We start from the raw sequence: 26,179 nt of genomic DNA on the forward strand, positions 1-26,179 counted from the left end.
CTCACTGCTCAAATCAATGGACACAGGGGGGCGGGGCTCCGGCTGTGACGCAAGCACGTTCGGATACGTCGACGTTCGCCTGGGAAACATGTCGGCGTCTGAGACAACGACAAAGGTAGCAAACCCACCGCAAAAAATCCCTCGCCGCCTAAATTTACCCGCATTTTTCCGCTTGTAAACACATTAGGCTGCTTAGGGAAACCGTGCCAATGAAGCCGCTGCCTGCCACGTTGCCAGTGTCTTTATTTGTCGAGTATTAGAGCTCTTTACTGCAACCTGTGCTACAATGCTAGCAGTGTTAGCCTGTCTGTTTTGTGTTAACTGAAGGATTGTTCACATGCTGTGGAGGTTTTGCTGATTTTTTTGCATCCTTTGAGTATTTAAATCATCTGTGCATGCATTGTATTGCGTTGCTTCTATCGCACTTGTATTCATAAGTCGTATTTTATACCGGTTGTGAAGCAGATGTTGAGACAAACTGATATTTTATTACTCGGGTACAAATTGATTATTCCCTGCGAGGAATTCAAGCATTCAGTGTGTGAAATGTAACTTTACATCTGTTTTTTAGTTGTTCATTTGTGTGACTTTTGTCGGGGTCCTTCATTGATTTGGCATGAATGGGTTGATTGACTGATGGCGGCAGGTGACGTAACAACAGCAGAGACCAGTAATTGGTTGAGAGGCTTATTTTGAAGAGGCGAATGCGGAAGTGTTTTACTTCAGATAGATAGAATATCCTATATTAATCTCATAAGGGGAAATTTGCAGTGTCACAGCAGCAAAGTGACAGTAAGAAAAATCAAAACAACACATCTGTAAATTAAAGACAAAAGGTATATATGCTATATATACAATATAAATAAGAAAAACTGAACAAAAAAAGGATACTAACAACACAATTTTAAGAATTTTTACACAAATGAATTGCACTTTGGTTTATTACACATGACAGTTTGCTCACTGTCATTAAGTGAGTGTGTGTGGCCTGTTGGGAGCTGGTAATAGGATCTGATACCAGCAGGAAGGAAGGAACTGTGGTAATGCTCCTTCACACACCGCCTGATTACTACAGGAGCTGTCCGGTACCTTCAGAGTGTCATACATGGGGTGAGAGACACCACCTGCACTGGGTGTGTCGGTGTTAGCAGTCCAGTCCAGTTTATTGTTAAGTGAACACACAGGTACCTGTAAGAGTCTGCAATCTTAATGTCTGTTCCCTGGATGTTCACTGGTGTAGGAGTAGTGTGTCTGTTCCTTCTAAAATCCACCACCAGCTCCTCGGTTTTCACTGCGTTGATCTGGAGACAGCTCAGAAGGCACCAGTCCACAAAGTCCAGGTTGAATTATCTGTACTGCTCCTCACCTACGACCTCCAAACGCTATTTTCTGTTGGTTGTAACCATGAAAAGTATGACACAAAACATCTGGTGTGTGTCTGGTTATTGGCTGCAATATCAGAAAGATAGATGAGGTCTAATGAAACACAGGTAATTACATTTAAGTTTGTTATCGCTGATGCTGATTGTCAGTGATAGATAAGGTGTATGTTGTATTTATCTGTTATGACAAAATGACAAAATCATAACCACTAGGTTAAAATCTTTACCTTTCAGGAAACATGTTTTCAACAGAGGCATGTTTTTGAATGTTTCTTTGCCTTCCACAACATGCAATGTGCTAACATATGCTTTAAAAAGCTCACTACTTGTGAATTAATAATGCTGCAATTCAATAAATATTTCACTCAATTAATTTGTCAGTTATTTTTTAAAATTAATCAATTAGTTGTTTGGTTTATAAAATGCCAGAAAAGAGTGAAAAATGCCAATCAGTGTATCGGAAAGCGAATGTCTTGTTCTCGGAGCGTTTTTAGAACAAGAACGTTCAAGCTGAGCCTTTATATCAATGAAAAACAATATTTTTCATTAGGAAATTTTTATGTTTTTATACATATGTCACCAAAAAATGCAGACAGCAGGGATATCTGTTCATAATTGTGAAGATTGTACAATATCAAACTTATGATGATGGGTTAAAGTATGAATTATGTGCTTCCTGCCAAACAACACAAAGATATTCAGTTTACTGGCATAGAGTACAGGAACTAGAAAAATATTCACATTTAAGTGGCTGGAATCACAGAATTTTGTGTTGTTTTCTCAAGAATTATCTACCTGGTGTAACACAAAGACATTTTCAGAGGTTTAGTAGATAAACATCTTTAGTATGGTTCACCTCTGTAGTGCTGGGTTTGATGTGTATATATCGTCGTATGCTTTGGATGATGGAGCTGCATTCATGTGAGCTATCAGATAATAGTTTTATTTGCTTGTTCTCTCTGCCAGGAGCACTCTGACAAAGATGACTCAAAAACACCAAAAGAGTCGTTAGCTGGACCAAGTCAAGAAAAGAAAGGTAAGTTTATTTGTTTAGATCTTGGAAAATTGTGCTTTCAGGTGCTAAATTTAACGGTTACTGTGTGATTTATATTTTCACTTCCTGTCAGTACTTCCTATGAAAGCTGAACTCTGAATGTTCCTCAGATAATGCAGCGTCCACCATGTCTGCTGCTGCTGCTGAACACACAGAGCCTGTGGGAATGTCGTTGATGTCGTCGTCTCAGCAGTCTGGAGAGGATGGAGAGAAAAAGTCTTCTGCCTCGTCCACACCGAACAAAACCGCTGCAGGTGGGATTCTTATCCAGTCAGCTTTCACTGCCTCTGTGGTTGAGTGGCTTCATGTAATCTGATTTAAAATATTCTAAGAGAAGGAGTTTTTTTGAACCTGATGCGTAAAATCAGCAGTCAGCAATGATAAAATAATAGGGATGTCAACCCACTGATATTTTTGGCCCGATATTGGCATAAAAATGTAATATCGGTCAATATCGGGGTTTTTTTTTTTGCCTAAAATGAAAACTGATAAAATAATTCCTGGATTTTCCCGGTATTTTCATTTACAAATTACAAACATTGTTTAGATTTGAAAGCCTTGCTGCATCTGTGAATGCATCCAATGGGTCACAATAAAATCAGGCATGATGTGTTAATTCCACCACAGGAGATCTGTGATGTTCCCTAAAATTAGTTCAGTAGTCCACATATACCGGTATCGGTTGATATCGGAATTGGAAATTGAAAGTTGGACAATATCGGCACATTGGTGTTGGTTAAAAAGCTAATTTCAGACATCTGTAATAAAATATGAAAAAATATTGGAAAATCAGAGTCTTAGCTAGAAGATGCTTGAAGTTTAATAAGGTAATATGTCACTTAAATCATTTAGTTTAATTTAGAACAATTACAGATGAGATCATGACTGAGTTGGAAAGTGACAGTGGATAACAAGACAAGTAGTGAAAGGATTACTGAAGGCAGTGGAATTTAGTAGGGCTGGCCCGAATAGTGGTTTCTGGCCTACGAATATTCGGGCCATATTAAAGACGAATATCCGAATATTCGTTCCGCCCCGTAGCGTCCGATGGAGGGGGGGAGATGGGGATGGGGTGCGAAGCGGCGCGGCACGGCACGGCGCGGCGGCGGAGGTGCGGTAGTGGCGGCGGCTTGTGACACAGACGGCCCGAAAATTCGGATCCTTTTTCATTTTTAGAAAGTTCTGGCCAACATTTCCTGATGACAGATTGAACCCAGTGTAAACCGACCTTCGTTGCCTTCGTTTTGTCTTCAGCAGAGGTCTTCGGCATGTTGTCTTGTGTTTATGCAAGGAAGTGAAGCGCGACGTCAGAGTCGGCAGCCACCCGGCCACTCGGGTGGTGTTTACAAACACGAATGGAGGAGCCGAAATGAGCCGAAGAACACGGCGGGATGAGCCGAAGTGGGCGGAAGGCGCAGGGAAGAGACGAGCTCCGAATATTTTCGTCTGGGGGGAGGAGGGAGTGATCACACAGACATAAGTGTATATGTTTATGTGATCACATGATGAGATGAGCCGATAAGTGCCGATGTGGGCCGAAGGCGGAGGGAAGACAGTAACGCGGGATATTCCTTCCGCCCGGTAATGTCCGACGGGGGGTGGGAGGGCAAATATTCGAATACCAAATTAATATCCGGATAGTGCCGTAGCGAACGAATATCCGGGTATTCGGGTCCAGCCCTAGAATTTAGTTAGTTATTTTTCTGTATTTTCTTCAAAGGTTGCTTTATTTTAGAAAGACTTTGACAGACTTTATTAATCCACAGAGGAAATTTCTGTTACAGCAGCTGGATATTCAACAAGGGGAGAAACAACAAAACAAAACAAAATATTAGGGTCAGGTATCAAGTGAAGCCATCCAAAAATAAAACAAAATAAGAATGCAGAAAATAGAATGTAGACAGAAAAAAATAACAAAATATTCAAGACTGATAGAGAAATGTGCAAACGAACAGAATGTGCCTAGATGAACATGTTTTTTGGAAGAAACTGGACATTCCTTTTCACCAGATTAGGACTAGATCCCATTATGTTCTTTCAATCATTTACATTTTTAAAATTTCTTTGTAATTCCTTCTGTCTCTCTGCTCACAGGACACTCGGCGAAGTCGCTCTCATCGGCGTCCTCCTCTACGTTGTCTTCCTCTCCTTCCACATCTTCAACATTGTCTCCAGGCCGGGCAAAGATGAGCGTTTCTGGGCCCAGCAGCAGTAAATCTGTCCTGCCTCCCGCTCCTTCATCCTCCTCTTCCTCCTCTGCGACAGCTTCTTCTTTTTCTCCGTCTGTTTCCCCGGCGCCGCCCAAGATCCACCGAGCTCGCAAGACCATGAACAGGCCTCCACCGGCGCAGGTCAGGGAGGAGTTTAACCAAATCTGTACCTGTTTTGATTTTTATGCCTGCGTTCGGTCGTTATGTTTTGGTTTTCATGATTTATTTACGTCTGATTCCACAGATGAGTCACATTGAGGCTCCTGTTGCTTCAGGATCCTCCACCTTCCTGTCCTCTGACTCTGAAACAGGTTTGTAAGAAACTCATAAATGTTTACTTGTGTGAATTAATCAAATTGAGTAAGAGTATGCTTTGCTTAACCCTCCTGTTGTCCTCATTTACGGGCACCAAAAAATATTGTTTCCACGTCTGAAAAAAATCCCAAAATTCAGCAAAAAAATTTCCCAAATTTCTGAAAATTCCAATAATTCCTTAAAAATTTCCCTTAAAAGTTTTATTGTGATAAAATCCCCCAAATTTGGCAAGAAAATTTTTGTATTTTCCAAAAATGAATAATAATCTTCCAAAAAATCCTAAAAATATCTAAAGTGATTCCATATATATCAGTAAAACTTCTAATATTTTCTTTTATAACATTCACAAAAACAATCATTTTTGTGAATGTCCTTCAGAAACATTTTTAACGTTTCTTTTTTCCACCAAAAAATGTTCAAAGATTTCCCCAAAATGTTGAAAATGTGGACATCAGACTGTGAAAATATATTTTTTCTCCACATTTTTAAACTTTGAAACGGGTCAGTTTGGCCTGCAGGACAACATGATTTAACTCTGTCGTGTTTTTTTTCTGCTCTGTTTTGTCTCCTAAAGCTGCGAAAAGGAGGAAACTGGGTCACCTGTCAGACGGCACACCTGAGAAGTCCGAAAACGTTCCAGACAACGCTCAAAACGCGGTGAGATAATCCTCCTGCAGGGATTTACCGTACAGGGAAGTTTCAGCTCTGATTGCGGTCTCTCGTTTATCTTGTCACGTTTCTTTTTTGGTTTCTTTTGAACCTCAGGATGGAAAGTTGTTCCATAGAAAGGCGGACGCTGTCGCCAAAACCTCGTCACTGAAGAGCAGCAGCTTTGTGGGGGAAGCAGACGAGAAGATTCACATTTCTAGTCCATCCACACGAGACGCGGATAAGGTGCGACGCTTCGATTTGCTCTTTGCGGCTTTAAAGTGATCGGATGCTGTTGAACATGTTGGTGTTTGCTGAGATCATTCTATTCTGTTTCTGTTAAACGTCTTTGTTTTTATACTTTGAAAATGGTGGAGGAAAAAGAAGGCAGAGAGCTAAAGACTTGTGAGTGATTCTGCTCATCTTATTGGCTTTATAGCTTATTTATTTCCAGTTATCTGGTAACACTTCACCTTGTAGATGCCACACCACCCAACTAGTCTGTTAGCAGCTGTTGTTCCATCCAGTACTTCAGGACTTTTCTTGATCTTGGTCTTCATCCAGAACTAACAGCTTCTCCACCCCGACCTTCCTGTTCCTCCTCTTTTTTAACTACAGTGCGTAATGTAGTGTGACGTTGTCCGTCTTTAATTTTCTGTTGATATTTAAGCAGTTGGTGAACAAACAGTGCAGCCGGATCTCTTCCCCAGACGATCGTGTTTTTGTCGTTGACGGCGTTGCCATGGCGACGCTAACCGCTGGAGAGATTGTTGTGTGTTGTTGCTGCCAAGGTCGCGCATTAACGTTACACCAGAGGATTTGGTGTCGGCTCTTCGTGTTCAGATACAGAATGTTTCTTTTCTGGTGCACAGTTTGTTCAGAGTCGCTCTGATGCAGCTGATTTCAGTCAAACAGATTCTCCTGTTCGACTCTGATGCACTTTGAGTGTTTATGACCAGATTAGACATGAAAATCTGTTACGAAAACGTTCTAAGTGAGTTTCTGTTGTCACAAATCATTTTGGACCTGAAAAAAAGCAGATGGGTCAAGATATAATCGAGGGACTTTTGAAATCCATGGGATGTGTCTTCCATAAACGTTGGCCCTTTAGAAAGAAAGTTGTGTCTACATTTAAGTTAGTTTTTAAAGCCTGAAAATGAGTTAAGTGTATTGTACTTTGCTGTTTTTTTGCTGTGTTGTTGCTACAAAATGCAGAATAATGTGGCAGGAATGTGTTTAACGTAGTGCGCGTGCATCCTTGTAAAACTTTTCTCCCTGCTAGAGATTGAAAACTCCACAACAGATCTTCAGTCACCTCAGAATCCACCTTTCTGCACATTTTTAGATTCACATATGTGTAATTTGGACTTCTTTCTTGCAGAGTTTGGAGTCAGAAATGCTGAGAGCCGTCCACAGTCGAAACGAGAGCGAGGAGTCTTCATGGCCGCCGTCAGATCAGGACAAAGACAGAAACGCAGCAGATGTGGTGGAAACGGTGGGAGGTTAGTGATTTTCCACCGGGGTTTTATGAAACCGCATTTGTCCACTGATGATTCACAACACTGACTCTGGTTAGACGTAGTGTGGATTTGTTTTGATCAACAGGAAATTTTCGAGTTTCCTGAAAGACAAAAAACTCAAACGTCTCCACAATTAGATTATTAAAGAGAAGGAATCAGAGGAAGGATTCTAGAGTATTTCCAAAGTGGTGACTGTCTGTCAGAGTGCAGTGAGGACGGCCATGCTGCTCTGATGGAGAACACAAGCAGAAGGTCTGAGGAAGATTCAGAGTTTGAGAGTTGAGAATTTGTAGAAACCGTTCATCCAGAACTGATGCAGTCTTGTAAAGAAGGCCGGGGATGAAATGCAGCGTCCAGATGTGCAAAGCTGTAATTACTGCAAAGTTATCTCTGCTAAATACTGATCTGAAGGAAGCAAATACTCATGCACTGGAGGTCCGGGAAACGGCGTCATCGTGGTGAAAACAGAACCACATGTTGGTCTGTCAAACTGTCCTCTGTCAACAAACGCAGTCTGCTTCTAACTGCCTTTTACAACTGCTTACAACTTTAAGTTAAATATCTTGCGGCAATCATACCTGGCATTTGGCGAGTCCATAAGTGCAAATGTTTTGGTTAAAGTGTTAAAGAAAGCAGAAACTCAGAATAAGTGCATTAATTTTGCCAGAATTTTGCACAGAAACTGGAAACACTGCAGTTATATATGATCACATACACTACCGTTCAAAAGTTTGGGGTCGCCTAGACAATTCCATGTTTTCAAAGTTGCTCTGTATTTGTTTAAGTTGCTTTAAATTAGCTAAAGTTGCTCTATATTTGTTAAAGTTGCTCTAAAGGAGCTAAAGTTGACCTACACTATCATTTCAAAGTTTGGGGTCACCCAGATAATTCCATGTTTTCCATGTGCTAACATAACTGCACAAGGGTTTTCTAATCATCAATGAGCCTTTCAACACCATTAGCTAACACAATGTAGCATTAGAACACAGGAGTGATGGTTGCTGGAAATGTTCCTCTGTACCCCATGGAGATATTCCATTAAAAATCAGCTGTTTACAGCTACAATAGTCATTTACCACATTAACAAGGTCTACACTGGATTTACCATTCATTTAATGTCATCTTCATTGAAAAAAAATGCTGTTCTTTCAAACATAAGGACATTTCTAAGTAGGACTGAACCCAAATATCCGAATATTCGAATATTCGTTCGCTACAGCGGTATCCGGATATTAATTTCGGTATTCGAATATCCCCCCCCCCCTGCTGGACCGTCTCCACCACAAGCCACCATAAGGCCCCCCCCCCGCCCCGTCCCGCCCCGCCGGTCGGACGTTACAGGGCGGAACGAATATTCAGATATTCGTCTTTAATAGGGCCAGAAACCACTATTCGGCCCTATTTCTAAGTAAAGTTTTGAACTGTGCTGTGTGCGAATGTAAAAGTAGGCAAAGTGAAGTTTGGTCTAAGGACTAGCTGAAGCTTTATTCAAGGCAGCTTCAAGATGTTTTCTTCACTAAACCAGGCGTTTCCCAGAGCTCCAGTGGCTGCCGTCCCCGTTGGGCTGGTTGACAGCTTTCAGACGTCCTCGCCTGGAGATGTTCTGCACGACTGAAGCTTCCACAGAGAAATCTTTTCCTCCTGCATGTTGTGACGTTCAGTATGCTGCTTCACAACTTTTAGGGCACGCTGATGACAGGTGTAAGAGTTAGAAAATGTTGAATTTCTTGCATTTCGGGTTTGTTTTCATGCCAGTGATTAACCTACATGTACAGACTTCCATCCTGAAGTATGTTTTTCTGTTGATCAGTGAAAAAAGCCGTTATTAAATCGCTGTGCATCGTTTTCCAGCATGTTTTTCTGACTTTGCCTTGTGGTTTGTGTCCAACAGGACAGCCTGCAGAATACACGGAGGTCCCTTTGGGCGCTCTGGACATCGCTGCTGCCGACAGTCTGACACTTTCTCCTCATGGTGGGTTGAAGATGGTTGATGGAAAATTACAAAGAAATCCACAAACTGACCAACTTCAGTTTCTCAAATGTGAAAATGTGTGTTTTTTCCTTTGATATAAGTAACAGTGAGCTAATTATGATAGAACTTTTGACTGATTCGAAGAGGATTAGTAGAAAAAAATAGTGCTTAGTTTAATTGCTAATCAATGATTATGGGTGTAGTGATAAGAATAATAACAAACCACACTATTAATATTTTGATTCACACCTTTTCGGTGCACTCAGAATCGGTATGAATTATTTTCCAATTTCATTATCTTGTTGTTCTAAAAGATGGCAGACAATAGTGGAAAATGAATCCACTCATTTTTGCCTGTTCTGTGCTCCGAAACACCAAAGTTCAGTTGAATTTATAATCAGAAATTGCACCAAAACTAGAAGTGTCAAAATAACGCGTTAACGAATTAATCCATCACTGTGATTATTAATCTGATTTTAAAAAATGAATGCAATTAACCCATCTGCAGCAGAATGACTTAAAATTCCTGAAGCTGAATTTCTATAATTAATAATTTTGTGGTGTCTTAATCTTAAATTTATATTTTATATATATTCACTCAAGAAAGAAGGGAATATATATATACTTGATTTCACTGAAGGTCAACAACCTTTAAAGTGTTTTATTCATATGAAAGCTGAAATGATTAACTGATTAATTAAATGACAGAAAATCAGTCTACAATTTGCTCTGATTGCAATTAATCGCTTATTTTTTTTAAATTTAAAATGGCAAACATCCCTGCTGTCACCTGGTGTGTTTTTGTTGGTGTTGTCAAGCAATTAAAATGTTTAATCAGATTAATCACAGGGTTGATGTGGATTAATTTTGATTAATCGCGATTAAATAGCATTCATTTTTTTAGCTATATTAATTGCACTTCATTTTGCATGCGCAAACAGACTCAAGAAAGAAGGGGAAAAATATATTTGTGTATATATTTAATTGTGATTAATCAATATTAATCTACAGCAACCCTGCAGGAAACATAACAAAGCGATTAATTGCAATCAGAGCAAACTGCAGATGAATTTTCTGCCGTTGAAGTCGTCAGTTAATCATTTCAGCTTTCATATGAATAAAACAAATGAAAGGTTGTTGGTCTTTAGTGACTTAAAGTCTTTTCTTTGTCTCCTGTAATGTTAAATATTAATTCAACGACTAATGAACCGTCGCCGTGCAGAAGGCAGCGATGCCGGAGACACCGAGCGTCTGGAGGAGCTTCCTCTGTGCAGCTGCAGGATGGAGGCTCCTCGGGTGGACAGCAGCAGCCAGAGAACCAGCCGCCAGTGCATGGCCACCGAGAGCATCAACGGAGAGGTCGGTCCGACTCCGCTTCATGCCCGCTTTCATCATTTGGATGGGTGTTTAGCTCAGCGTGGGATCAAGTGTTATCTCTGTGAGGTTAATAGAATAACTGATCAAAGTCAGGGCTTCGGGATCAAAGGTGACTCTGATGTGCTTTGATGAGACGCCGATGACACCGTGTTGTCAACTCACAAAGAAAATATTAAAGCAGCGTCATTAGAACATCCTCTAATCGTGTCTCACCACTTGAGAACAGAGGATTCAAGGCAGAGACGTGAGGAGAGACGAGTACTTCATCATAATATTGACCCACTTGCTCATGTTTTTGTTGCAGTCTATAGCAGGGTGTCCAACATGAGGCCCGTGGGCCAAAAGCGGTCCTCCAGAGAGGGTCCAATCCGGCCCTCAAAGTGTAAAAATTCCAGAGAAGACATTCACTGCAGATTGTAAATTAGTAAATAAAACTATAAATTTAACATAATTTCGAGACTATGACAAGTTGTTTTGATCATAAAGTAAAATATTGGATGGTTTATTGTTCTTTTGTCGTTTTGTGTCTCATTTTTGTGTTTAATTCGGTGAACTCTGTATTTATTTTTCTCTCCAGCTTCGGGCTTGCACCAACCGGACCACTAAAGGTGAAACCATGCGTCCGTCCAGCCGGGTTCCCCTCATGGTTCTCTGTGACGTCCATCGATCACACATGGTCAAACACCACTGCTGCCCTGGTTGTGGATACTTCTGCATAGCGGTAAATGTTACTGAAACAATGTTTTTTAATGAGTTTCCTCGTCATTTTCCCTCTGTGACTTCGGACTTTTCAACAGAAATGACACCTAAATTATTCACTGGAAAAAAATGCTCCTCTCAAGACAAGAAAAAAAAACTTATTTCAAGGAAATTTTACATTGAAATATGTGAAAAATCTGCCAATAGAACAAGTGAAAAATGGCTCAAATTTCAGAAAATTTGCAAAACCTTCAGGAAGAACATTCCAATAATTCCTAAAAAGTTTGATTTTTTAAAAATCCCCCAAAATTGCCAAGAAAATTCTTGTAAATATTTTTTAAAAATGAGACATCTTCAAAAAAATCCTATAAATATCTAAAGTGATTACAAATATATCAGTAAAACTTCTAATATTTTCTTTAAGGGCAGTCACATAAAAATCAACTGAAATCCAGTGAAATTCTCTGGATTTTGTTAGATTTTTATGTGAATGTTCTTAAGAAACATTTTTTAAATTTCTTTTTTTTTTTCATCAAAAAATGTTCAAAAAATTCCCAAAAATGTTAAACATGTGGTCATCAGAAGTTTCACTGTGAAAATATATGTTTTTTCCACGTTTTCAAAATTTAAAACGGGTTAATTTGACTTGCAGGATGACATGAAGGTTAAACTTATTTTGAGTTTTCTTGTAAAATTCAACTCAAAACAAGATCATTTCAAGATTGTTTGACTTAACAAGATATTTAAGATGCGTCGTCTTAAATCAAGTCCCTCCATCTTGCTGAAATTTCATGTGTAAATTGATGAGACATTTTGACTAAAAATAAGACAAATAGACTTGGTAAGATTTAGAGTTTTTGCGGTGTTTCCTTGGTGATAATTTTCTCCTTCCGTCTTCTTTCTCTTGGTTGATATTGCGCTTTATTCCGTCTACATAAGAGCCTTCTTCTTTCTCCTCATTAATGTCCTGTTTCTCCCTTCATCTCCTTCTTTCAGGGCACGTTTCTGGAGTGCTGCCCGGACCAGCGCATCGCTCACCGTTTCCACCGGGGTTGCGTGACCGTTCTGGGCGGCGGTCGCAGCAGAGCGAACGGCGGCGGTCTGCTTTTCTGCCCCCACTGCGGCGAAGACGCCTCCGAGGCCCAGGAGGTCACCATCCCCTCCTTCAGCTCATCCACGGCCTCAGCAACCACCGTGGTCACCATGTCGGCCTCCTCCACCACCACCCCGTCTCTGCCGCCTTCCGTCCCCACGGCGCCCTCGCTCACCGCCTCCACCGGGGGCATGAAGGACGGGAAGATGCCCGAGAGGCCTGTCAGGTAAACTTAGATCGCGTTTTACCCCCCAAAAAAATGCCCCTCTCAAAACAAGAAAGAAAAACTTATTTTAAGGAGCTTTTACCTTGAAATAAGTGAAAAAATCTGCCAATAGAACAAGTGAAAAATGTCTTGATAGGATTTCTTGAAATAAGATGTGATATTTAGAATAATGAGATCTTAAAATTATCTGGAAAAACTTATTTTAAGCTCTATTTTACCAGGACTGTCAAACTTAGGTGTCTTAAAATAAGCCCGGCATGCTAAAAAAAAAGCAGTTTTTCACTCAAAAATAGATTTTTGCTTTAATGTAACCTCCTAATTTGAGATGCATTAAACTTATTTTGAGTTTTCTTGTAAAATTCAACTCAAAACAAGATAATTTCAAGATTGTTTGACTTAAGATATTTAAGATGCATTGTTTTAACCCTCGTGTCGTCCTGCAGGTCAAAATGAACTCGTCTTAAAGTTTGAAAATGTGGAAAAAAAACTAAATTTTCACAGTGAAACTTCTGATGTCCACATTTTTAACATTTTTAGGAAATTTTTGAACATTTTTTGGTGGAGAAAAAGAAATTTTAAAAATGTTTCTTAAGATAATTCACAAAATCTTAACGTAAATCCAGCAAAATTCACTGGATTTTGGTTGATTTTTTTTGTGAATGTTCTTAAAGTTTTATTGATATATTTGTAATCACTTTTTAGGATTTTTTTGGAAGATTTTTACTCATTTTTTAAAAAATATTTTCAAGAATTTTCTTGCCAAATTTGGGTGTTTTTTTTTTTTTAATAAATCTTTTCAGGGAAATGTTAAGGAATTATTGGAATTTTCTGCCTGAAGGATTTGCAAATTTTTCTGAAATTCGAGGAATTTTTTTGCTGAATTTTTCAATTATTTTCAGACAAGGAAACTATATTTTTTGGTGCATGTAAATGAAGACAACAGGAGGCATAAAACAAGTGAATTTATCTTAAATCAAGCAGGATGAGACATTTTGACTAAAAATAAGACAAATAGACTTGATAAGATTTTGAGTTGTTGCAGTGTAGGGAATTATCGGTTGGTTTAAAGTCTAAAATTGACTTATTTATGTGTACTTTTTCCCACTCAGTGCTCGAATGCGTAGCCACGGTCTGGTGAAGCTCACCGTGGAGCAGCAGCAGCCTCCTCAGCCGGTAGCTTCAGCAGCGACGGCCGCCACCGTTCCCCCGGCAGAGGAGGGAGTGGACAGCGTGGGGCCGTCGCTCTGCATGCCCAACGGGAAACCCATCAGCCCCAGCGCACTTCCACCCGGTCCCAGCAGGGCGGCGCTGCAGAAAGCCATCCTCACACAGGACACAGAAAGGTTAGACTTTAATAATCCACAGAGGGAAATTCTGTTGTTGCAGCAACAATACAATACAGAATGTTAGGGTCGGCTATAAAGTGAAGGTAACATAAAATAAAATAAGATAAGAATATGAAAAATATAATATGGAAAGAAAAAATAACAAAATATACAAGAATATTCAAGAGGGATGCAGAAATGTGCAAATGAGAATGTGTTAAAGCCTGGATTTAGACTTTCAGCATTAAAAGAAACGACAGAATCAAATCCAGTTCATTACCAGACAGGCTGCAGCAACATTACAGTCGTTAACAAAAGGCAACGTGAATGAGTTTCCACTGATTTTTATAACTCTCAGTTATCTGTGATGGAAGCATTGGAGCACGTTTGTCTATGTCACAAAAAGTAATCCTGTATTTTGGTTCTTTCATAGATTTATTATCAGTCTTCTGGAAATATGACAAAACCTGCCGGGTCAGAAGTAAACATGCAGCTGCTTGAATCAGTCATTGGAGGTTTGGTGATGCAGAAAGTTGTGCTCATCAGATTTTCTTTGTGGCGTGATCTCTTCTCTTCTTGTGAGAAATTAACCACTGACTGTCAGGATAGGATAAAACGAGTAAAATCGATTTCTAAAGCGAAATGAAATGGAATGCAAGCGAGGAAAAGCAAGATAACAAATTGTAAGATGATAAGAAAACATGTACATCTTGAGGTTTTTCTTGAAAATATAAATGGAGAAGGAACATTTGATTCAAAATGGACTCAAATAAGATAAGAAGTACTTTATTCATCCTGGAGGAATATATTTTACAAGAGTACAACAAACAATAAACAAAGGTTAGTGGAATATACACAATTACACAGAGGTTAGTAGTAAAAAAGTACAAAATGCAAAGTTCTAAAAATGTTTGTGTGAAGTGTCTTAAGTGAGTAAAGTGTCTAGAAAACATAAGAATTAAAATAAATCCAAAAAATAAAATATTATAACACAAGTACAAAATGTAAACTCTATACTAATAGCAAGGAAATTAACAGAAAGTGAACTGAAATAAGAGCAAATAAAGTATTTCCTAAACCTTTTAACCCCTTAAACTTCAGTGTACCGCCGGTGGTACACCTACTAATTTGCATAGGAATTTCAAGAATGTCCGACGGCTGCAAACACAATTATACAAACACTATACGCCGATGGAAAGCTTAGATTCTCGTGAATCCGCCGGTATAAACCACTTTCAGATGTGATTACCACAGCGGGTGAGAAAAACACATTTGTCCGACAAAAACAAATATTCATCCATCCGTTCTCTATACACGGCTTCAACGCACACAGCGCGACTCACATTTCCGGGTTTATTATTACACACAAAAAAAAGATTCCACAAAAAACGGCCATAATCCAACCTTTTACATCCAGACGACACAAGCCAGGAAACTATTTTGTCCAAAACATGTCCTGAAGTCGGTATAAAATCCCCGAATCGGTCATTTTCAAGGAAATGCACCTCGCGATGTCCGTCCAATATTCCCTGTATTTTTTGTAATTTTTTTATTTAAAAATAGAATATTAGAGATTTTTTTGTACTGAAAATGGCTGGAATTGACTGAAGCTTAAAGGGTTAATGCAGTGTCTAAATTTCAGCTCTCGAGTCTTATTTACTTCCGAAACAAACCCAAAGCTTTCCTTCGTCTGGCAGCTCAGATTTAAAAACATCCCGCTCACAGCAGCTGATTCACAAAAAGAAAACCCATTCAGAGCGTCTCCACCGTCTTCAGAAATCTGTTAAACTAAATGAGTCTGAAGCCACAACTAAATTACACGTTGCAGTAATTGGAAGCAAAAATATTTCCGTCTCTGTTTGTTCAAACTCCTCCAAGAGAAGTTAAACGGCTCTCTGTGGAAAACAGGATCTCAGCCCACTTCAGACCGGATTGGTAATTGCTGTTTTTGATTCGCCAGGAGGAAGAAGCTGAGGTTCCACCCTCGACAGCTTTACCCCGCCGCCAAGCAAGGAGAGGTGCAGAGAGTTCTGCTCATGCTCAGTGAGTGACAACAAATGCTTCAGACTGCCCTTTAATGTACATTTAAACAAAAAATGAGTTTAGTTCTGTTTGTAAAATGAGTCGTTGTGATGATGGAGCTTCTTTTACGGTCAGTCTGGGTTTGATTTAACATTAAAGCCGAATATGTTGCCCATTTGCGTGTTTTATGCAGATAGATTGCTATAAATCTGAATTATTAAATCTGTGTGTGTTACAGTGGAGGGAATCGATCCCACGTATCAGCCCGACTCCCAGAACCGACGCTCTGCTCTTCATGCTGCAGCTCAGAGAGGATTGCTGGAGGTCTGCTACATGCTGGTGCAGGTGAGGCTCTAGAAACCCGGTGAGCATCTGTTGTCGTGGTTTGTGAGCATTTCGTACGGTTGTTTGTTTACTCCAAAACACACATGATATTCAGTTTACTGCCATAGGTTTCAGATAAGCTGGGAAATTTGAAAAACTGTTAACAGTGGATGTATAGTCATGGAAAAAATGATTATTCCTCCCTTGTTTTCTTCAGTTTCTTGTTCGTTTTAATGCCTGGTACCACTAAAGGTACATCTGTTTGGACAAATATAATGAGAACAACAAAAATAGCTCATAAGAGTTCAATTTCAGAGCTGATATCAGACATTTTCCATGTTTTTCTCGCTAATAACCGAAATCCCTTCAGTTCTTCTGTCCACAGCTGTGGCATTGTTCTGCCAAAACCATCTTTTAGGATTCCATGTTTTCTTTGTCTGTTTTAGTCTCATGATCCACACAGGAGTTAGTACTGATCCAGAACCATTGGGGGTGTAACGAAATAAAAAATGACAAAATAAAATTCAAAGACGCACGAAATAAAAAACGCGAAGGGGCGCCGTGCACCACTGAGACTGATGATTTTTGACCATCCTCGCTTTATTTTGTACTGATGCTGCATTATTTCTTGTATGTCTGCATAAGGAAGAAAATAAAGAAAATGAGATTTTTGCATAACTTCCTACTGTTGGGGATTTTCTTTAATCATTATTTTATATCGTGAGTATTTCGTATCGTGAGCCCTGTTTCGTGTTTCGTGAGTTGACCATTTCGTTACACCCCTAACAACCATTGTTCCTGATGTCTCTTCATGCTCTCCACCAGCTTCTGATCACAGCAGCCCATTCCTGTTGCACTCATTCTAAATAATCTGCTTTGTTTTTGGGCTTGTGGTTCTCCGTTTTGCGTTTGGAGTCAGCTGCATTTGTTGTCGTGTTCGTTTTGTTCTTCAGGTAATAAACCTTCAGTGGTACCAGGCATTAAAATGAGCAAGAAATTGAAGAAAACAAGGGTGTAATACTTTTTTCCATGGATGTATTTTTATAGTATTTGTTGGTTTGTTGGTTGAGAGGATAGGAGCTCAGTACTGGAATCTGTGCGTTAATAATATTGTTTTTATAGACCATAAATCAGAAACAAAGTGTGCTATCGCCTCTTGTTGTCTCATTTATCCCGGACAGCATCATATTTATCCTTTTGGAGCCTTAACCCTTCTGTTGTCTTCATTTACGGGCACCAAAAAGTATTGTTTCCTTGTCTAAAAAAAATTAAAAAATTCAGCAAAAAAATCCTCAAATTTCTGAGAATTTGCAAAACCTTCAGGAAGAAAATTCCAAAAATTCCTTAAAACTTAAATAAGAAAAATCCCTCAAATTTGGCAAGAAAATTCTTGTAAATATTTTCAAAAAACGAGTTAAAAAAAACTTAAATTTTCAAACCTAAAAATTGTCTGAAAACAATAAAAAAATCAAAAAAAATTCTGAAAATTTGCAAAACTTTCAGGAAGAAAATTCCAATAATTCCTTAAAGGTTTCCCTTAAAAGTTTTATTTTAAAAAATCCCCCGAATTTGGCAAGAAAATGCTTATAAATATTTTCAAAAAATGAATAAAAAAATCCTAAAAATATCTAAAGTGATTCCATATATATCAGTGAAACTTCTATTTTTTCTTTAAGAGCATTCACATAAAAATCAAACAAATTCCAGTGAAATTCTCTCGATTTTGGTAGATTTTTTTAATGAATGTTCTTAAGAAACATTTTTAAAAAATTTTTCCCCCCAAAAAATGTTCAAAAATTTCCCGAAAATGTTGAAATGTGGACATCAGAAGTTTCACTGTGAATTTTTTTTCCCCCCCACATTTTCAAACTTTAAATCGAGTCAGTTTTGACCTATAGGACAACACGAGGGTTAAACTGGAAGTCATGTGTGCCATATCTGGATGTCTGGATGCTGTCTGTTGGTTGATAGCAGGAGGTTCTCCACAAGTTCGAGATTTAAACACCGTCTCTGATTGTACACCGACAGGCTGGAGCTCAGGTGGACGCCCAGGACAAAGACATGAGGACTCCTCTGCTGGAAGCCATCATCAATAATCACATAGAGGTGGCTCGCTACCTGATCCAGAACGGAGCCTGCGTCTACCACATTGTGAGTATCTGTAGAGAAAAACCTCCATTAATATGATGTGGTTTGGTGGATTTCTCCTAATGTTTCTCATGTTGTTGCTGGTCAGGAGGAGGACGGCTACACCGGCCTCCACCACGCAGCCAAACTGGGAAACCTGGAAATCGTCGGCATGCTTCTGGAGACGGGGCAGGTCGATGTGAACGCGCAGGTAGAGAAAACTCAGCAGTTCAGATAGATAGATAGATAGATACTTTACTAATCCCGAGAGAAGAAGTTACAGCTTTCCACGTGCAGACTCTGCGGTTTTACCTCGTTATTCTCTGTCAGGTTACAGAGGGATTGAGAGCTTCAGGTCGTTGTCCTGCTACAAACAGTCTCAGGTTGTCCTCCGGGATTTCCCTTTACTTTGCTGCTTTTACAAACCTTCCAGGGTCTGTAACCGAGAAGCATCCCACACCATGATGCTGCCACCGCCGTGCTTCACAGTGGGAATGTTGTGTTTGGTGTCTAGTCTGATGAACAACAAGCTCAGTTTTGGTCTCATCAAAGAACGTTGACTTCAGACTCTCTCACATTCCTTCTAGTCAAGATTTAAAATGAGCAATAAAAAGAAAAACTTTCAGCTGTTTTCAGGCACTGCAGCTGAAGTTCAGGTTCTCCTATGAACCAGGACATTTCTATACTGAAGCTACAGAATTCGACGATCTGTGTGAAGAAGAGCAGTTGGACAGTGTCGTCTAATCAGTCGTTGTGTCGTTTCTCTTCAGGACAGCGGTGGCTGGACGCCGATCATCTGGGCTGCAGAGCACAAACATGTTGATGTGATTAAATCTCTGCTGAACAGAGGAGCTGACGTCAGCATCAACGATAAGGTAACTAGTTAAAAAGGTAAAAAATCAGTGTTTGGATCAAAGTCTGGCAGCTTCTTAAGCAGACGGGCTGATATCTGCTAACAGAGATGCACTGAGAGACCTGCACTTCTTTTGTAGCTGTAAATATATTCAGTCTCCGAGTTGCTGTTTCATTTTCACTGAGCTACCATGAGAGGTCTGGGTCTGTGAAATAACGACCTGCTCACTCCAATTTAAGTGGGAAAAAAACACCAGAACTGTAACTGCTCTCGGGCTGCAGGTAGCTTTTGTGAGTCATTATTTTCATTATCAGTTATTCTATCAATCGCATTCTTGACTGATCATTTGCTCTGTAGTATTTCAACTTTTCAGAACCCATGTGACGTCTTAAAAAGCCTCGTTTTGTCCAATCAAAAACCCAAAACACAGTTCAATGATAGGCGGAAACAAACAGACAATACGTGCAGTTTAGAAACCATTTTACAACCAAATAACCAAATAAATCATCAAAATAGTTGCAGTTTCTTTTGAATTGGTTGTTTCAACACAGGTTTACCGTTTCAAGTTTAATTCCTCTTTAAGAACAGACTTGACACCTGGATTTTAGACAAAGAAAACATGTTAAAGGTCTGATATAAAGCCACTTTTTTCACCGGTGAATCCACTTGTCATTTGTCCCCTGAATGTGTACTTCAACTTTCAGCTCAGAATGCTGCACATTTCATTTCACCATGTCTGGTTTTTGCCTTTTTTTCCCAAACTTCCAAAACCTTTTTTTTTCCAAAACCTGAACAACTCGTTCAGAGACGCATTTCTGATCTAAACAGAAAGGAAAGGAACATGGGAATGGTCTTTTTTCATCTTTTATTGATCTTTAGACACTGAAAACACTGGAAAAATTAGATGTTGCATAATATAGTCATAAATCGGCATCATAAATTGTCAGTGAGTACAATCCAGATTTTCTTGGAGCTACAACAGAGATGCAGTAGTTGCATGACAATGTTTCAGGTTATTACTTCAAGCAGTCCCGTCTCTCCCATCAGGAGCTGAATGTGTGTCTCCACTGGGCGGCGTATGCTGGTAACGTTGACATAGCAGAGCTGGTGTTGAACGCCGGCTGTTCCCTCGCCTCGGTTAACGTTCACGGAGACACGCCGCTCCACATCGCTGCCAGAGAGGGCTACTTGGACTGCGTTACGTGAGTTAATGTCAACAACAAGCTGCAAAATCATCACTTCTCTCTAGACACTGGAGTAACACTTCAAAACCAGCATGTCTGATAGAATCCTGTTGCTGTTTTGTGTTCTGTTTTCCTTCCTCAGGTTGTTCCTGTCTAGAGGTGCAGATATAGACGTCATGAACAGGGAGGGCGACACTCCTCTGACTTTGGCGCGAGCCGACACGCCGGTGTGGGTGTCGCTGCAGATCAACAGGAAGCTGCGAAGGGGGATAACCAATCGAATGCTTCGCACAGAAAGAATCATCTGCAGGTAGATTTTGTCACACTTTAATGGTCATTTTTTACCTTTGCTGGTTTTGTTCCTTGTTTAACTCCGTGTTTTGTGTTCCAGTGACATCGCGCAGGGCTACGAGAACGTACCGATTCCCTGCGTGAACGCCGTGGACGACGAGGGTTGTCCTTCAGACTACAAATATGTGTCGGAAAACTGCGAGACTTCAGCGATGAACATAGACCGCAACATCACACATTTACAGGTAATTTCAGTCCAGCTTCGTTTACTCAATAGGGCTGTCATAATTAACGCGTTAATGCGGATTATGATAGATAAGCTTTATTCTCTGTCCCAAATGGTGACAGAAGTTCTTGTCCATCCATTGTAATTTAATTCTAATCCATCAACATGATTAATCTGATTAAAAATGTTAATGCAGTGAACCTAACTGCAGTGCAGAATGACTCAAAATCCCTGAAACATCTCAGGCAACACATTTCGAGCAGTTTGTCCATGCCCCTGCACACGCACTATGTATATATATATATATATATATATATATATATATATATATATTAGGGCTGGATCCGAATATTCGTTCGCTACGGCGGTATCCAGATATTAATTTTGGTGTCCGAATATTCGGACACAAGACAAGATGCTGAAGACCTCCACTGTTTGGGAATTCTACAGTTTAACTGAAGACAAAACGAAGGCAAAATTTGCGTCCGGGAGACCAAACGAATGGATCCGAATACAGGACGGAACGAATATTCGGATATTCGTCTTTAATAGGGCCCGAATATCCGGAGACCAGAAACCACTATTCGGGCCAGCCCTAATATATATATATATATATATATATATATATATATATATGTATATATATATATATATAAATATGTATATTCCCTTCTTTCTTGAGTCTGTTTGCTCATGCAAAAATGAAATGTGATTAATATAAATTAAAAATAAATGACATTTAATCACAATTAATCTGAGTTAATCCACAGCAGTCCTGTGATTAATCTGATTAAACATTTTCACCGTTTCACAGCACTACTTGGAACATAGCCAAGCTTTTATTTTGAAAAATGCATCACGTTCTCTTCATTGTCTTTTTGTCTTTAGCACTGTAGCTGCACTGACGACTGCTCGTCCAGTAACTGCCTCTGTGGACAGCTGAGCATCCGCTGCTGGTATGACAAGGTAAATAATGGTTATAAAAGCCGTGTAAGAAGATCAAACCTGCAGGGATCTGTAGAACCAATGACCAGAGTTTACTGTAAACTGTAAAAATGAAACTGATCCTCATTTATTTTGTCTTCTTTCTGCTTCCAGGACCAGCGGCTGCTACAGGAGTTCAACAAAATCGAACCTCCGCTCATATTTGAATGCAACATGGCGTGTTCTTGTTATCGAACGTGCAAAAACAGGGTGGTTCAGGCCGGCATCAAGTAAGTTCAACTACATCCAAACGGTGAACATGACAGGCTACAGCTGTGGAATCTCACTGGAAAAAACAGAAATTAAAACCTTTAAAATCAACAGTTGAAGATTTTTTGATTAGTCTGTAGACAGCAGATTAAAATCCAACTTTATAAACCTTACTGACAGAATTCTAATTATTGATAAATCTGAGTATCTGCTCAGTTTATTGTTGGACAGTGCTTCATTCTTTACCTTCATTGTTTCTGTTTTTCGCCCCAGGGTTCGTCTGCAGCTCTACAGGACGGAGAAGATGGGCTGGGGGGTTCGAGCTCTGCAGGACATTCCTCAGGGAAGCTTCATCTGCGAGTACGATAAACCTGTCTGCTGCCACAATGTCAGGCTGCTTTCATGTGGAAATTAAAGGTTTAAAAACACCTGTACCTCCCTGTTTCTGTGCAGATATGTCGGGGAGTTGATCTCGGACGCAGAAGCAGATGTTAGAGAGGACGACTCCTACCTGTTTGACCTGGACAACAAGGTGAAGCTTTTAGAAACGTGCGAGAGAGAATATGGAATTCTGCCTTTTCTACCGACAATAAATAACCACTTAAATCGAAAACTGCTGAGATAGAAGAAGTTTTTCTTGTGTTTTAGCTTCCAGTGAACTTTCAGGTGTTATTTTCTGTTAAAAGCGCAGTGTTAACTATTAGAGCGTTATTGACAGGTGGTCTGTTACGGTGCTTTCAGATCTTGACATTTCTGAACACTTTACTTCGTTTTGAGTCTTTTCTGGACTCATGCTGTGCCGTGGACCCAAGTTTGGCTCGAAAATGTGTGCTAATATCACCGTGTAGTCCGGTTTAATATGCAGATTCAATATTTCTCAACATTTTCAGTCATTCAAAGAGCAAATTTTGTGCATGGATGAAGCCTGAGCAGTGACACGTGCTCTTTAATTGGATAAAAATAATAAAACAATAAAGCTTCTGAGGCTCTACTTGTACATATTAACAGATATATTAGCATGCTGAAAATATGAAGGTGTTTACCATGTTTACAGTTTGCTGGCGGTGTCATTTGCTAACAAAATACGGTTTAGGCTGTTTAAGTATTTGCGCATAAACGTAATCATTTCCAAATTTAAACTTCTGACCTGATGGCTCCAGATAAAGACACAGTTGAGCTGACAGGATGATTTGCTGCATGTCATTCCTCTACTCTTTTTTTTTTTCTCTCCACTATCCCTGTTAAATAAAGACATAAAAATGGGGGGGACTATCTTAAAAACTAAAAAAGACTCAATTAAATATGAGTTAGTTAGCAGTTGTATCTCCCCGATTGTTCCGTTGTCCTTAAAGGGACGTTGATGTCAGATTTTACAACAATCCACTGACTAGTTTATCAGTCTGTTCAAATGTGATGAACTGATCAACTTCAAATGACATCAGATCAAAACAGAATAATCCAAACATTAAGATCCTCAAAGAAGTCCGTTCATTTCTCATATAAAAAGGCAGAAAAAAAAAAAGCTTGAAATGAATCAAAATGCTGCATGTGGGGTCTTTAAGTTGTAAGACACTTTATTTTATCTGTTTCTTGTGTTTTCTGTCAGGATGGTGAGGTGTATTGTATCGATGCCCGTTACTACGGCAACATCAGCCGCTTCATCAACCACCTGTGCGATCCGAACCTGATCCCGGTCCGTGTGTTCATGCTGCACCAGGACCTGCGGTTCCCTCGGATCGCCTTCTTCAGCTCCAGAGACATCCTCAGTGGACAAGAGCTCGGGTAAGATGATTCGGAGCAAACGTTTAGAGCTGATTACCTTTTGTTTTTACATCCTCCAGTCTGCTTTTCTTTCTTTATGTGACGATCGGCGTACGTGAATCCTTCCATCTGTCTGTCTGTTCGCCACATTACTCAAAAACAGACCAATGGATTTGGATGAAATTTTCAGGGAAGATCACAAATGACACAAGGGATTGGATTTTGGCAGAGATGAGGCTTATAGGTTGGATCTACCGATTAGTTAAAGATTTCTGTATCATTGCCAGATAGCGGCATGGTGTCACTGTAACCATGACAACCAGTGAGCACTACATCAGCTGATTGTGATCCTACTACAAATCCACTACTGAGGACTTATGGTAAATGGTTGTATTTATATAGCGCTTTTATCCAAAGCGCTTTACATGATACGTCACATTCACTCATTCACACACTGATGGCGGGAGCTGCCATGCAAGGCACTAACAACCCATCAGAAGCAATTAGGGGTTAGGTGTCTTGCTCAGGGACACCTCGACATGAGCTCGACGGGCCGAGGATCGAACCGGCAACCTTCCAGTTACAAGACGCCCACTCCACCCACTGAGCCATGCTGCCCCCTTACATCAGAAATGATCCAAGGAACAACTGATTAAATTGTGGGGGTGTTTCTGAGCCGTCCACTACATATTTAGGTCACGTGATTCGGTATCTGTGCATTACGTACACATGCAGAACACGCCTGTGGTCAGAGCAATGCCACACGGGGGAATGAGCAGCCTTGGTGGAGTACTGCTCTGAGTGCTTTTCTTTCATTTAACCGTCAAATTGTTGTAATATTTGGTGTATTTTGCACTGCTTGTGACTCACCTTGTTTCTGTCTCCAGGTTCGACTATGGAGACCGGTTTTGGGACATTAAGAGCAAGTATTTCACCTGTCAGTGTGGATCAGAGAAGTGCAAGCACTCGGCCGAGGCCATCGCCCTGGAGCAGAGCAGGCTGGCCCGGCTGGAGATCTGCCCAGAATCAGGAGCCGACTGTGGGATGACCATGATGGGAAACTCTTAAAACACCCATGAGGCCTTTGGATGAACCTCTTCAGTTTTACATGTGCACACTAGCAAACACAGGGGTTTGTCTTTCAGTCTGTGATGTACGGTGCTGTTTTTTTGTACTTGAAATGTCGTTTCTTTTTCCAAAAACTGTCAGCCAATTTGCCACTTTATCATTTCCACTGTAGAGCAGGACATGGGCCTTAACATTTTAATAAAGGGTTGGGGTTTGGGAGGAGTATGCAGTAATCTCACTGTATCAGATGATAAACTTTGGCCTTCACACATAAACCTTGTGCATTAGGACTTTCTGTCTTCATTGCCATCATATATCAGTCATACAGTATATATAAATATATGTATATATACAGACGTTTTTCTGTGGTGCCAACAAACTCGAGGACATAGGACAGTAATGGGTCAGACCTTCTCCCATGCTGGACTCCATAAGGACCTGAGTGATAGCGTTGTTTTTTGTACGATTGTTTTAGCTTTATTTTCCGTATTTTTTATACATATCGTTTTCTCTGTCCTACGTAGTGTAATAAAATAACTCATGAGTTGATCTTTTGGGCTCTGGCATTAATTGTAACACAACTATGAAGCAGTGGCATTTTAATCTATGTATGTATGTTTCTTTTTATATGTTCAGTGTATAGATTGCCAGCTTTTGTGTCATTTGGAGGCTGCTGGAAATAAACCTGTTGTCTGCAGGAGACATTTAGGCTGAGATGCAAAGCAAGAGGAAGGATTGGGTAGGGCCTCGTCACAGATGAGGAAGAGGAAGTCATCTCACTCTGCCAGTGATTGCATGCACCTTTAACTAAAACCGCACAAGTAGGTAATTGATTAGAGAAGTCACTAGTTCACTGTTAATAAATAATAAAGTATTTAGCACTTTTCTAGACACATGTTGCAAATGAGTCATTGATTTTACAAGCAGGTTAAAAGATTTATATAAAACCAATGCAGGCTAGGAAAGGTAAAAAAAGACAATCAATAAAAGACCTATAACATGTCTTTCCAGGGTAGGAACAGTGAAATTTTTGAATAAATAGAATAAAAATTAGGGAAAGATAAAACCCTTGTAATGCCAAGAAGTGCTATCAGGGAGAAAGAAGCAGCAAAATTCCTGAAATTAAAAAATAGCCAAACACTTCACTTTATTTTGTGTTTAATCCTCCTGTTCTCATTTACAGGCATCAAAAAAATATTGTTTCCTTGTCTGAAAAAAATGCAAAAAATTAATCAAAAACCCCACTTGTACATCCATTTATAAGACAGACCGTCCTCTGACCTGAGGAGTGGTTCCTCGCTATAATAA

General features: G+C 39.8%; 1 protein-coding gene across 2 annotated transcripts; it reads left to right on the forward strand.

The window, feature by feature from the left end:
- The first annotated feature begins 16 nt into the window (after window positions 1-16).
- On the forward strand, window positions 17-25,420 carry ehmt2 (euchromatic histone-lysine N-methyltransferase 2). Of its 2 annotated transcripts, none has more exons than XM_022217184.2 (27): window positions 17-115; window positions 2,349-2,418; window positions 2,547-2,690; window positions 4,531-4,787; window positions 4,891-4,957; window positions 5,536-5,618; window positions 5,727-5,855; window positions 6,991-7,111; window positions 9,021-9,101; window positions 10,324-10,460; window positions 11,056-11,199; window positions 12,174-12,496; window positions 13,606-13,839; window positions 15,782-15,864; window positions 16,082-16,188; window positions 18,196-18,318; window positions 18,404-18,505; window positions 19,065-19,169; window positions 20,177-20,349; window positions 20,474-20,641; window positions 20,723-20,867; window positions 21,737-21,814; window positions 21,947-22,062; window positions 22,316-22,402; window positions 22,496-22,574; window positions 23,649-23,824; window positions 24,691-25,420. In XM_022217184.2, the coding sequence occupies exons 1-27, from the start codon at window positions 17-19 to the stop codon at window positions 24,869-24,871; spliced, it is 3,612 nt and encodes a 1,203-aa protein (XP_022072876.2). In that variant the 3' UTR covers window positions 24,872-25,420. The 2 variants fall into 2 exon arrangements, with proteins under 2 accessions (XP_022072876.2, XP_022072877.2); XM_022217185.2 differs by having other exon boundaries at window positions 20,195-20,349.
- Window positions 25,421-26,179: the final 759 nt, after the last annotated feature.

This window comes from Acanthochromis polyacanthus, chromosome 11, assembly GCF_021347895.1.
Source record: "Acanthochromis polyacanthus isolate Apoly-LR-REF ecotype Palm Island chromosome 11, KAUST_Apoly_ChrSc, whole genome shotgun sequence".
Classification (NCBI taxonomy): domain Eukaryota; kingdom Metazoa; phylum Chordata; class Actinopteri; family Pomacentridae; genus Acanthochromis; species Acanthochromis polyacanthus.

Coding starts and splice junctions, on each gene's coding strand:
- ehmt2 (XM_022217184.2), top strand. CDS start 17: ATGGACACAGGGGGGCGGGGCTCCGGCTGTGACGCAAGCACGTTCGGA. Junction 5,856..6,990: donor CCACACGAGACGCGGATAAG/GTGCGACGCTTC, acceptor TCTTTCTTGCAG/AGTTTGGAGTCAGAAATGCT. Junction 16,189..18,195: donor TCTGCTACATGCTGGTGCAG/GTGAGGCTCTAG, acceptor GTACACCGACAG/GCTGGAGCTCAGGTGGACGC.